The sequence below is a fragment of the Sus scrofa genome, chromosome 5 (genome assembly GCF_000003025.6).
Source record: "Sus scrofa isolate TJ Tabasco breed Duroc chromosome 5, Sscrofa11.1, whole genome shotgun sequence".
NCBI classification, from domain to species: Eukaryota; Metazoa; Chordata; class Mammalia; order Artiodactyla; family Suidae; genus Sus; species Sus scrofa.
The window spans coordinates 51,659,876-51,674,126 of record NC_010447.5 but is presented as its reverse complement, the minus strand read 5'-3'; the positions used below and the strand labels follow the sequence as shown (position 1 = coordinate 51,674,126).

At 38.0% G+C, this 14,251-nt stretch overlaps 1 protein-coding gene across 16 annotated transcripts in view; it reads right to left on the bottom strand.

The window, feature by feature from the left end:
* The window catches only part of ABCC9 (ATP binding cassette subfamily C member 9), a 137,053-nt gene continuing 123,345 nt past the window's right edge, over positions 544-14,251 (bottom strand). For 12 of the 16 annotated variants that reach the window (XM_021092240.1, XM_021092245.1, XM_021092247.1 and 9 more), the window contains 5 exons: positions 12,364-12,472; positions 10,953-11,056; positions 7,682-7,815; positions 5,574-5,636; positions 544-1,015 (listed from right to left, as the gene is read on the bottom strand). In XM_021092240.1, the coding sequence (XP_020947899.1) occupies positions 878-1,015; positions 5,574-5,636; positions 7,682-7,815; positions 10,953-11,056; positions 12,364-12,472 (548 nt within the window). In that variant the 3' untranslated portion in view covers positions 544-877. Of the gene's footprint in view, positions 1,016-4,528; positions 4,705-5,573; positions 5,637-7,681; positions 7,816-10,952; positions 11,057-12,363; positions 12,473-14,251 lie in introns of all 16 variants that reach the window. The other 4 variants (XM_021092251.1, XM_021092242.1, XM_021092237.1 and 1 more) reach the window with 2 other exon arrangements.

Sequence of the window (14,251 nt, the reverse complement as noted above, 5' to 3'; positions counted from 1 at the left end):
AGACAATAGATAATGAATTTGAGCATTTAATTTTTCTAACTGATTAAAAAACCTGTCCTCCTTTTATTTTCTTCCAGTGATGTCTGGAGACACCAATAAAAAGGAAAATATTTTTTTTCACTTTTTTTTAATTGTTATTTCCCCATAGGAAAATATATTCTTACAAATAAAAGTATAATAATACTGAGTACTCATTGTAACTTCAATGGGTAAGAGATATTTACAAGACTTAAAGTTATGAGGAAAAATAGCAGTTGAGGAGTTCCCATCATAGCTCAGTAGTTAATGAACCCGACTAGGATCCATGAGGATGAGGGTTTGATCTCTGGCCTTGCTTAGGGGGTTAAGGATCCCGCCTTGCCATGAGCTGTGATGTAGGTCTCAGATGTGGCTTGGATCTGGTGTAGCTGTGGCTGCGGTGTAGGCCATTAGCTACAGGTCTGATTAGACCCCTAGTCCTGGGAACTTCCATATGCTGCGGAGTGCAGCCCTAAAAAGCAAAAAAAAAAAAAAAAAAAAAAAAAAAAAAAAAAAAAAAAAAAATAGCTTACACATTTTATTACTATCTGATATTCTTCAAGGTAATGTGGCTTAATCATTAGAAAAACATCAATAATGAACACATTAAGCAGAAATAGCTTGGGAAGCAAAGCAAAACAAAAAACAGGAAGAAGAAATGTCAACAGAGTAAAAATAATACTCACTGGTAAAGGGACATTGTTACTAATTACGAAGATCAACAATATAACAAGTAAGCATTACAAAAAAAAAATGTGCAAAAGTTTAAGATACCACTTTGCAAAGATTTAGCTGATGATCCATTAAGCAGGTTATGACTGCATTATTTTAAATACACTTAGGGTTTTAAGACATTCTTTCACATGTCTGCACGAACAAAAGAAGCAAATACTCCATCTTCCCGGGCCAAAAGACTTTCTGGAGTGTCATATTCTAAAATATTTCCTCGCTTCATCACAATAACTAAGTCGGCAGTCAGAATGGTGTGGACCCGATGCTGTGAGTGAAAAGAATATACGTATGAGTTACAAATTTCAGGGCACAAGCCAAAGCAGTGGAAAATGCATATTTCACTGATTATATAAGTACTGTTCTTTATCTTAGGGAGACAGGAAATACAAGAAGTTCAGCCCCTCTTTTTCTTTCTTATTTAAAATAGGATTTATTTATAAACTTTAAAACACAGGCCAGTGTGGCTGGGTCTTATACAATCTGTATGAAATGGAGTGTAGCTAAAATAGTAGTTTCATCATTTTCATGTAAGTATAAGTAGGCTAACACATGCAAACACATGCCTGACAAATAATTAAATGATAAGAGGAGCCATTTGCGAACCAGTTGGGTTATAGTTTAGTCTAGACTAAAATTATCTCTTGTGTGGAGACAACGAATTTCCTGGACTAACACACCATTTGAAGGACCCTAGAAGGTAGTTCAATTCTGAGAAGACCATATGGGGAAGTCCATTCTGGCATGCGTGTTAGAAGGAATGGACTTTAGGCATGCTGTCTCTTAATCTTCACAGATCACTGCCACTCATTCACTCTCTCTTCTCACATGGTGCCCTTTGGAGAAAAGCTTTGGTATTGCTAATTAATCACAATTAAAGCTACCACCTACTGACCATACATTATATGTTAAGTACTCCACATACATACTTGTTAGTCATCAGAACCTTCCTCAGAGGTGGGTATTATCTCTCTCCACTTTACAGGGGAGACCACACTGAGGCTCACAGAAATAAAGCAGAATAGATCGTACAGATAATAAGCAGCAGAACCAGCATCAAAACCAGGCTTACTTTGGAGGATGGTTCCCCTGTCCTTATTAGCATCATAGTTAAGAATGCAGGCTCTGACACTAGAGGGGACTCATGTTTTGGTTTCACCACCTGTTAGTTGTGCAATCTTGAGCAACACACTTAACTTTTGTATGCCTCAACTTTCACAGCAGGTAAATGATGGTGGTGAGAGCACCTGCCTTGGAGACAGTGGTGAGGATCAAATGAGATAATCCATGTTAAAAAAAAAAAATCAGAAACTAGTCTTGATACAGATGAGCAAACAACAAATTCAATGACTATAATTTTTTATTTTTAGAATTTACAGGGGACAAATCTTTGCAGTGGGCCTTTTTACTCCTCTTGCTAAGATAAATGCTGTCCGATAGAAATATAATGTAAGCCATAAATGTGAGGCACATGAAATTTTAAATTTTACACCTTTTACAAGCACAAATAAACAGGTGGAATTCATTTTTAATAATGTATTTTAACGCAATATGCCCCAAATGTTATTTTAACATACAACTGCTATAAAAATTGTTAATGAGATCTTTTCCTTTTTTCTATTAGGACTAAGTCTTTGAAATCTGGTATGTATTTCATACAACACCTCTCATTTAGGACTAGCCACATCTCAGGCACTCAAGAGCCACAGGGGACCAGGGGCCACCATATTGGATCTGGACAGAGCAAGTCAAAAACATCTGCATGCGGATGGAAGTGCCAGACCTAGGAATACCATCTGTTTAGCTGATACACAATCTTCCAAAGTCCACCTGAAAGCCACCCCAGAAACAAAGGCTTATCATTTGCCCTGGGCCATGCAGATGGGGTAGCCTCAATGTTCATGCTTTCATAAAAACATACTTGCTGTCAAGGTTGGGACTCACAACTAGAGAGGAAAAGCAGCACATATATATAGACTGTGATAAAGATACCAGTTTAGAACATGCACCACTATTTTCAAAACCCATAGACAAATCTATGTCATTCACTAAATATTGGTAATTAGAAGTATATATTTTAGGAATCATCACACTTTGAAGAATAATGTTTGTTTATCTTTGAGAAAAGACCAGAGCCACTTGCAACCCCATTCATTTAGGAAAAAAAAAAAAAGAGTTGTTTAATATCTGATTTGCATTTCACTTCAGGAACTTAGTTGTTCAATAACCATATCATAGATATGAAAAGAAAATCCTTGGCTTCCAAATCCATAAATAGAATATTATAAACATGGCATTGATAACATTTATTTGTTTTTAAATTGAAAATTTTGGGGTTTATTCCATTACTCCAAATTATTTTTTTGCATGACAAAGGGTGGTGTCAATTGTCAGTGTTGATGACATTTTCAAAATGCTCTGGATAAATCAAGAATGAAGAATAGATCTCTTTCATAAAGAGATGCCATGCACTATTTGGAGGCTTGAGGGCTTCTTTTCAGAAGCCAGAGAAAGTTATATTTTTAAGTTATGCCACAATTTTCCATAGCCATTCACAAAAGTAACAAAATAACTTTTATCAGGCAAGGAAAACTAGCCACACTTAATAGAGCCGAGGCTGCTGTCAGTACAGCAGAAAACTAGCCACACTTAATAGAGCCGAGGCTGCTGTAGGGGTCTGCTGTAAGTCAGTGGAGTTTTTCCTCCTCTGAGCCTGGTAAGAGAAGTTGGTCACACAGTAATTTGTTCTCCCTACAGCTTTCTGTGTATCTAGGGGAGAGAGCTCTAGGTATCCTAACAACAAAACTACTTGGTACACTAATGGTCTTGACGTGTACCAAGATACTTGCTGTCAAGGTTGGGACTCACAACTAGAGAAGAAAAGATATACAAGTATATAGAAAAGTATTCAGTGAATGTAGGAGAATATAAATCAGGTAAGAGAACAAAGTTTTTTGGTGAAAAAAAAAATACAATCTATGTTCAAGCAATCTTCCAGGTGTCAACTAAGTGGGACCACCCAATGGTGCTTCATACAGAATAGAGAAAACTAGTCTTTTGAGTGGGCAAGGGCCTGCTTTCCCCGTTGCCTTTAACAGGCCTTTTCAGGAAGAGCAGGAAGATCTTACTCTCCCCCAAATACTACCTCACCAGTAAGAAAGTTCTTGAAGATATCATAGAACCATTTTTCAAGTTAGCCAAGTCTCTCACTCATTAAATCATTCACACTTTAGTGTGAATGAGTCAATCAGGTGACCGACCCCTGGGCAGAAAAAATTAGAGTTCCCTGGGGGAGAGTGAGACAAAGCGGGTGGGTTTCTCTTAAAGGAGGCCCAGTTTACAGAAGGAGGGCCCTGATGGGGACTCGTTTCCAGGCGCCTTGCAAAAGCTGCACTTCTTTCCCCCATGCATCATTCACAAAACTGGAAGCACAAGCAAGCACTCCACACATAACTCCCATATCTCAACAGTTCAACTTAAGGAATTATCAAAGTAAACAATGCATTCTTCAGGACAGGTAAGGAATGTGTGTGGTACTTTAGGGACACTTACAGAACATCCTGAAAGCATAGAGAAATTGGTCTTTGGGAGAGAGGTGAATGTGGGGCTCCTCTTTTTTGTGCATGGATACAAATGAAAACATATTCATGTGCCTCATTTGTACTGAGCATAACTCGGGAACCTGGTTGAGCTGATGTGTAATACTCTCTTGTTAGCTTCCTCACCACCTCCCACCCCTTTAATCTCTGCCTCACTCAGGGGAGGTTGCTAAGATAACTACCAGAGCATGGGGTACTTGGCAGAGTAGCTCAGGATGGTCTACTTGTTGGTCATCACCAAAGTGGAAAAGAGGCCATTCTTGAGAGCGAGCAAGTTTGGAACAGTATCACACTCCACTAATATACCCTCAGATAAGACTAAAACAAGGCCTGCGTCCAAAATAGAAGAGACACGGTGCTGGAGAGAAAAAAAAAATAAAGGAAGAGAAGAGAATCAGCAAGAGGGAAAAAGTCCAAGAAACTCATTTAAAAAATAATTTTGCTAAACTTTAAGCCTAAATGTCAGTTAGAATCCATCCATCTGCAAAGAAGAGAGAAAACCATGGCGTCTTTGAGGTAAGCTATGATGTGCGTTATTATGATTTAAGCAATTCTTCAATTTGATTGGTGTTAGCTAAAATCAGAGAAACTGGAGTTCCCTGATAGGCTAGTAGTTCAGGATTTGGCATTGTCCCCCCCCCTCCCCCGCATAGTGCGGGTTTGAATGATAGCCTGGGAACTTCTGCATGCTGAAGGCACTGCCAAATCAATCAATCAATCAATCAGGGAAAGTATCTGTCTCTGTTGGTATCTCATTGTCTCCTTTTTGCAAACTTTTAAGTCAACAGAAACAGAGAAATGAAGTGTAAATAGTAGCAGAATAGTCAGTCAAACCTATGAATATTGCTTCTGAAACCGCTCATCAGACAATTAAATTATTAAAAAAAGAATCAGCCCAAATGAAGTACCATCTGTATCTGGGAAAGAAGCACAGGCTGTGATCTTCTGGAATCCTGACATTTTGGATAATCTTTCATTGTAACCCAGGGAAGGTAGGTGGAGCAGGAAATTTGGGAAAAAAAAAAAAAAACCAAAAAAACCAAAAAAACCCAAAAACCCAATGTAGCAGCTTTCAAAGCACAGCTGTTCTTTCTTGCACAGATACAGAAATATTAACAGGAATATATGATTTGACGTAAGTACACTTCAATTACTCAAAAACAAAGAATATTGCATCTTGGAACAAAAACCAAAGAGGGGTAGGTCAACCCTGTCTCCCATACTTACAGCTATTGTAACAACGGTGCGGTCTGCAAAAGCTGTCATTACCACTTTCTGCAAAATGTTTTCCTGCCAAAAAAGAAATAAATAGAGTCTGAATTTTCTCTGGACTACTTTCTCCTGTCATAGTATTTTGTCTCCAAGGACAATGCTTTAACATGCCCAGTCTCTTCTGAGAACTCTCACTCCTAAGTCTTCTGTACTTCTTCAAAATACAAAGAAAACTCAGTGATCATCTGAGAATGACTGACAGATTTATTGCCAGGAAACTGAAAGAGGAAAGTGAAACCAAGTGGGAGGAGAAATGCTCACTTAAGTTATGCCACCAAAAGAATGTATTCACAACTAATCAAAGCCTAACATAGTGTTAAGTTTTGGGTCAGAAAAGGGCAAAATAAAATATATGCCAACAATTTAGATTTTGACCCATAAAAGGACATTCCAGGCAGGAACTATTTTTATTTCTAGTACAAACTGTTGTTATCATTTTATTTTAAAAGATGTTCTGGGTAAAGATTCTATTTCTCTCCTAGGAAAAAAGCCTGATTACTGAAGTCTTGATATGAAGAAGTTATTTCTTCCAATCACGTGGCTTACTGCTACTAATTCATTCTTTTTTTGTTTTTGTTTTACTGCAGCTTATGGAGGTTCCCAGGCTAGGGGTTGAATTGGAGCTGCAGCCGCTGCCTACGCTACAGCCACAGCAATGCCAGATCCGAGCCATGTCTGTGACCTATACCGCAGCTCATGGCAATGCTGGATCCTTAACCCATTGAGGGAGCCCAGGGATCAAACCCACATCCTCATGGATACTAGCTGGGTTAGAAAACAATGAGCCACAACAGGAACTCCCTATTAATTCATTCTTATTCTCCCTCTTTCCCTCTCTCTGATCTCTAGGCAGTGTTATCCTTATAACAACCTGCAATATTATTAAGAACTTAGCAATTAATACTAATTTTGATGTAGTTATGTTTACTTAGTGAGGTGGCTTCATTAAAAAACTCTTATTGCTTTAAATTATGTTAACTCTGAGAATATATAATTTTGTATAGGTACTTTAACTGATTACTCTTGCTTAATACAAAGAAATTGTGTCCAATTGTCATTTCCATATATAACTTGTTCTTAATAATCTTGAAAATGTTTCAACTTTTAGGATAGTTTTACTTAAAGTGTACAAGAAATAAAGTTTTAATTTTTGTTCTTTCTGATGCTAAACTTTTAATCTCAAGTTAACTTCGATAAGAACATTAATCGCTAGCTCATACCATTTTCCGATTAATGTGACATTTTCCTCACTCAATTACAGCCTTCCAGATAGATCTTCTTGGACATGTTTGACACTTTTATGATTTCTTTCAAAAGGCAAAGATTCTGCCTTGTTACTATGAATACATTAAGAAGGTCACTATAAATTCTAGCCATTATTAATTTTAAATGAATCCCTCTTCAAATTGCATTGGAAAATGATTGATTTTGATGATCAATAGATTCTAAGCGGAGATCTGCATACTTTATTTTATTTAATTTTTGCATTCCTTGTTTTAGAATTTCCATGGCACAACACTTGAATACTTGAATACAGTACAGTACTCTCATCAACTGAGCCCTGGAATTTTACTGTTTTGAGCATTAATCAAAAAGTGATGGCAAATTTATTTTATGTTTTAAAAATTTATTTATTTATTTATTTATTTATTGTTTTTCTTAGGGCCACACTTGTGGCATATAGAAGTTCCCAGGCTAGGGGTCGAATCAGAGCTACAGCTGCCAGTCTATACCACAGCCACAGTAACTGCAGATCCTTAACCCACTGAGTGAGGCCAGGGACCAACCCACATCCTCATGGTTACTATTGGGTTCATTATTGCTGAGCCACAGTGGGAACTCCTATTTTATGTTTATTAACAATAGGAATTCCTTTAAAACAAGAGTCAAGTCTTTATTGAAATTCTCAATGTGCTGCATCATCAGTTGATCAAGGCAGTGAATGAAAAGACACTCAAAATAAGAGTACTGGAGATTCAGAACCAATAGGGAAAAATAAATTGTAATTTTCCCGTGCATTTCTTCAACTCGTCAATTTAAAGAAGCCAAGATAATTCACTCACTGTGGCCATGTCGATGGAAGCTGTCGCTTCGTCCATGATGAGAATACTGCTCTTTCGGACAAAGGCCCTGGCCAGGCAGAAGAGTTGTCTCTGTCCAACGCTAAAATTCTCCCCACCTTCAGTGACGACTGCATCTAAATCAGAGAAGGAAGCAAGGACTTCACTAAAGAAATCACACTAGCACTTTCCTGGGGCAAAGTAGTAAAACCCACATTAAGTCTTATGAGAGCATGCTGGAGACCACTTGGTCCTGGTGCAAGGATTTCTCACTGGGAAAGCAAAGACGAACTTGACTTGGGAAAATGAAGGTGATTTTTGGCTCTCCTATATACATATATATTTATATATATTTTTTTGTCTTTTTGCCTTTTCTAGGACCACTCCCACAGCATATGGAGGCTCACAGGCTAGGGGTCTAATCGGAGTTGTAGACACCGGCCTATGCCAGAGCCACAGCAATGTGGGATCGAGCTGCGTCTGCAACCTACACCACAGCTCATGGCAATGCCGGACCCTTAACCCACTGAGCAAGGCCAGGGATCGAACCTACAACCTCATGGTTCCTTGTCAGATTCGTTAACCACTGAGCCATGACGGGAACTCCTGGGATCTCTTATTTTTGACAGCAGATGGTGAATTGCCTCCTTTGAGTAGGATATAAAATAGTGTCAAACATTTTAAAAGTCTGGAAGACCCTGGGGATTATTTAATCATTTAATATGATTGTCTAAGATAATCCAATATAATTATCCAAGGTCCAGAGAGATGAAGTGGCTTGTCCAAGATGACACTGCTAACTGGTGGCAGAGCGTGACAGGAAACAGAATATTCTCAACTCCAATACCTGTTCTCTTTCCATTATATCATCCCACTGGACTACTATAAGCTCCAAGAGGGTAGGGTTGTGTTTATTTATCAGTAAATCCCCAGAACTTATCACTTGGCATCTGACAGTAGCTGAATGAAACACTGCTGCATGGATAAATGTGTTACATCCTCATTAGAGTTTCCTCTTTTGTTTAGTTTTGTTTACGTCCACATTTTACAAACTACTACTGGGAGTTTCGCTTAAGCTCTGTTTCCAAAATAATTTATTTTATTAGAATTCTAATACTTTTTAAGTAAAAGAGTTCTGAGGGAAATTTTGATGGATTATTGTCTCACTCAATCAAATTCTTATAATTTTTTTCATGTTTTGGGGCTATGAATTTATTCTTCAATTTTTAATTTTTTTTGATTTTTGCTCTTTAGGGGCGCACCTGAGACATATGGAAGTTCCCAGGCTAGGGGCTGAATGGGAGCTGCAGCTGCTGGCCTATACCACAGCCACAGCAATGCCAGATCCAAGCCACACCTGCAACCTACATCACAGCTCACAGCAAAACCAGATCCTTAACCCACTGACTGATTGAGGACAGATATCAAACCTGCATCCTCATGGATATTAGTTGGGTTTGTAACCTGCTGAGCCACAATAGGAACTCCCTTATTCTCCAAGTTTTAATGTATACAATAAATAAGAAAGAAGCAAGGATGAGGAATGCGCTTCACCAGAGTTGGCCTGAACCAAAATATCTCTATCATTAATGTAGTCTTTATTAAGACAATGAGCATAAACAATATTCAATGACACAGTGTAAATACAACCCCCCTGTTGCTTACACTGTACCATAACCCCCAAATACTATGCTTATGATTCCAAACAGGCACCTGCAAGTCTCCTGTTAATGATGAGAACTATAAGCATGTAATTGCCTGGCTTTCCAACTATTCATGGGGGGGAGGGGAGAGGCTCTAAATACCTAGGGAAAAAGGTTTATAAGCATTATCTCATGTAGACTTTTCAATCACACACACTCACTGGGCTTTCCAGAGGAGATGTCAAAAATTATTATGGGAAATTCCATCCAGATTTCTGGAAATATTCCCACAGTCTGACACTGGCAAGGTCAATGAAACTCTTTAAAGACAGACTGTCTCAATTTTTGTTTGTGGGATAGCTTTTCCTTGGGACTTAATTATAATCATAAGAGGTATTGTTTTTGAGTAGGTCCCCTTTCCCAAATAAATGAACGAAGAAAGCTGATTTTATTTTGTAGGTTGTTTTAAAAAAAATAGATACCAAAAAACACAATCAATTTGGCAACTACTTATTATGTATTAAAATGAGAATATCAAACAGCTATTATCTTCCTTATGTTTTCTTAAATGAGTTCATAATTTAAGGAAACAGAAATCCAAAACTACAGGAGTTTATTTTTATGAATTAAGAACTGTATCATGAGCTCTCTGTTGTTTCATTAATCACTTATTCTTTTGTTAATGCATATTGTTCTTTTGTTATGTTATTTGTTATATTATACTGCCTCTAGGACCAAAATTATATCAGTGATGGTTTGAGTATATGTTTCATCTCTTACACAAGAACCAAAACTAAAGCTGCAGCTGAGCAATAGAAAATTAGGTGGCATAAGTAAAAGGAATATACCTTTCTGGCACAACGAAGATGGCTGCCAACGTGGAGAAATGCTGACTTCTAAACGGCACCAAGTGCTCTTTGGCCCTAATAGCCTTTTCAGTCTTCTTATCCATTTACTGAGGGCAAGTGATTGTGTAAATCATATGAGCAGAATGACCACAAGGGAACATTCTAATTAAAGTGATCTGGGAGTTCTCATTGAAACCATCCATGAGGATGAGCGTTTGATCCTTGGCCTTGCTCGTGGGTTAAGGATCCAGCGTTGCTGTGAGCTGTGGAGTAGGTCGAAGATGTGGCTTGGGTCCTGCATTTCTGTGGTTGTGGTGTAAGCCAGCAGCTGCAGCTCAGAATCGACCCCTAGCCTGGGAATTTCTACATGCCATGGGTGTGGTCCTAAAGTGAAAGAAAGAAAGAAAGGAAGGAAGGAAAGGAAAGAAAGGGAAGGGAAGGGAAGGGAAGGGAAGGGAAGGGAAGGGAAGGGAAGGGAAGGGAAGGGAAGGGAAGGGAAGGGAGAAAGAAATCTCTACATCAAGAGCAGAAAGACCAAAGAGTTAAAGAGATTACCTAGGGTAGTTTGGAGTGTTCTCATAGAACAGAATGTTATAAGGTCCATCCTCTTGCACTCCATGCAAGAGCACCAGGTTTTGAAGGGTCATAATGACTTTCAGGAGATTATTTTAAATTGAAGAAGACTGACCACTAGAATTATGTGATTCTAGTATGAAATGTAGACAGAGATGTGTATATTTCATTGCATGTGTAAAAAATAAATGGAGCATTTAGAAAATATACCTAGACCTCCTGGTAGAGATTTGACCATATTCTTTAACTGAGCAATTTCTAGAGCTTCCCAGAGTCTGTCATCTGTGCATTTGCACTCTGGATCTAAATTAAATCTGCAGGGGAAAAAAAATCAGTTAATTAGTCAATAAATTTAAGAAAGTGAATTTTTGTGTATGTTTTCTTATTGCTGTTCTTTCCTTAAAAATGTAAATCCTATTTGCTTTGGTTGCTGCTGTATCTGCAACCGTGCTTAGAATAGAGCAGGTACTCAATTCATGCTTGATGGATGAATAAATGACCTTAATAGTATTAGCAATGGTTTTGATGATATAATTAGTACATTTAAATGCATTATCAGATATGATAAAACTCATTAAATTGGATTTGTCTACTTTCACATTATATTTAATGTAACTTGAAAGATGTCTAGTACATTATTCTTACAGAACTGATGTTAAGTACATAAATACATATGCGAACATTTAATGCTATTTCAGATGAGCTATACTGCACTAACCACAACAGCAGTATTCATAATAAACACACTCAGGGATATAGATTTACTACGATATTGCTAAACAATTCGGTACATCCAGAACTTTTAACTAAAGTAATTTTACAGTTGAATATTCAGCAAACCTACATACATTTGCTCTTCAACACAAGGAATATTTAATAAAAGGTGGCAAATGCTTTGCAATCAATTGGATGGGCAGGGGAGAAAGAGAAAACCAAGGGTGAAAGGAATGAGAGACGTGACCTGGTGGGCAATACCATGGTGGACTCTGGAATTGGGTAAACTTTATCTGAATGGAAGTTCTACTACTTACTAAGCCTGTGAACTTGGCAAAGCTATAGCTTCTCTGAGGTTCAGAATCCGCATCCGTAAAATGGGGACACTAATATATATACTAGAACAGTACTCTGAGGATTTCATAAGACAGTGTATTTAAAGCACCTCACAGAGAGTAGATACCCCCATTCTTTTGGAGGGAAAAAGACTGTGGCAGTGTCTTCAAAGCAATTTTGGCTGAAAGAGAAGTTGTGAGTGGTGGAAGGGAATCAAGGTATTAACTAAACTCATTATCTATCGAGGCCAAACCAAGCACACAAGAGACAGGCAGGGTATCTGTAGGGTGGACACCTTAGAAACGCCTGCCAAGAATCACTGCCCCCAAGTATAGCGGATAAAGTTGACATTTGTGGAATCAAACAGGAGAGATGAGCTCCTGGAGGCCCAAAGGATGGGCTTCTATAGGTTAATTTAGCTACTGCATGTGCCCCAGTGCAAAGTGTAGGACAGAATATTTAACCTTAGGTCCTCTCACACCTACTCGAAAATCAATTCTGAGTAAAACCTTCCAGTGACCCAAAGGGTAAATCCTGAGGCACACGAGTTTCTGTTGAACACGTTACTTACCGAATAGAACCGCTGAACAGTACTGGATCCTGTAGAATGATTGAAAGCCTAGAACGTAGTGTGTGCAGGGGCAGTTTTGAAATGTCTATTCCATCAATGACAATCTTTCCTGTAGAAGAACAAAAATGGTGGCATACAGTAGAGTCACAAATATGATATTTGTTTACAAGTTGGAAGTACTTTCCGAGTCCAGGGTTGAAATTCAGAAGATGAAGTTTTCCATTTAAAGTGTTAAAAACATTTTCATGCATCCCTAAGAAAAATACATATTTTGGTGATAGTTTCTCTTTCTCATGTATCTTCTCCTAAAGGGAGTCCCACTTTTTATTCAACTTATGTGGCCCATACAAACCAAAAGCATTTTTTTCTCCCTCAGTGGTCCTCTTTGTTCCAATATCCCTTTATCCTGTTCCCTGTTTTATTTTCCTTCATAGGACATTCTATATATGTTTATTGTCCTTTTTTATTGTCTCCCATCCCCATCTAGAGGATAAGGACACTGAAGATGGGAATTTGAGTCTGTCTTATTCGCTCCTTTATTGACTGAACAGTACAGTACATTACAAGGAAGAAAGTAAATTCTATGACATATGTATCAAATTTTGGTGACTTTCTCCACACTCTACATAGGCTTGTGCAATCTTGCTGTCCCTTCCTTACCTTGATCCATCTATTTTATCATATTGTTTTGGGCAAAGCAATTTTGCCCTTTGAGATGAGCATGCCAGAAGGAGAATGGCAAGTGGAGTTCCTTTTCTAGCTGGATTTGTATTCAAGAGCTGGTAAAGTGATTAGCTTACACTTTCTTCCAAGAATGCTACATTATCTGTTAAAATCTCAAGTGCCTAATGCTAGTAAAAAGAGTATCAGTCAGGAGTTCTTGTTGTGGCTCAGCAGCTAACGAACCCGACTAGCATCTATGAGGATGAGGGTTCGATCCCTGGCCTCACTCAGTGGGTTAAGGATTCAGCGTTGCCATGAGCTGTGGTGTAGGTCACAGACACAGCTCAGATCCCATGTTGCTGTGGCTGTGGTATAGGCTGGCAGCTGCAGCTTCGATTTGACCCCTAGCCTGGGAACCTCCATATGCGACTGGTGTGGCCCTAAAAAGACAAAAAAAAAAAAGAGAGGGAGAGAAACAATCAGTCACTGATAGTCCTCATAGAGCCTGAAATGATGTTTCTGGATCCAGGAGGAAATGGTTAATCTAATATGTTCCATCATAAGCACAGTTTTTAAATGAAAAGTTTCAAGCAACTATCTTTGGATCATGTAATTGACTTATATATAATGCAAATCCCACAAAAATCCTTAAAGTAGTTGTGGATTATTACCAGCCACAGAAAGAACCAGATGCTCACCTAGAGGCAGATGCCTATCCAGATGCCTATCCAAACCCCAAAGAGCCTGCAGTGACCACAGTTCAATGTCATTATCTATAAACTGACCTCTTTATTTCACAGAGCTTTTGTGTAGATTAAACGAAATACTCTAAACTGTCAGTTACAACAAAATTGTGAAGTACTATCATCACTATCATAATCATTACAGATTATAACAGTAAGTACTTCTTGAGCTGATGGAACCTGTTTCATTCAAGATGGCTGGCCTACTTATAACCTTACTGGGTAGATTAAATAATGTGACATATTTTTTTCTAAAGCTGAGATTAAATTACTTTCATGATATTATTATTAATTATTATGCTATTAATAATTTTATGGATGAATAAGTATTTTTGTATATTGTCACCATGTGCTTGGCACTTTATAGCAAAGGCTGCCTCCTAACAAAATGTTCAAAATCATTAAATTACATTATTAAGCAGATGATGGTTATGAGTCATGCACCAAAATTAAAATGCAGATTACTTATCTCCTTGCATTTT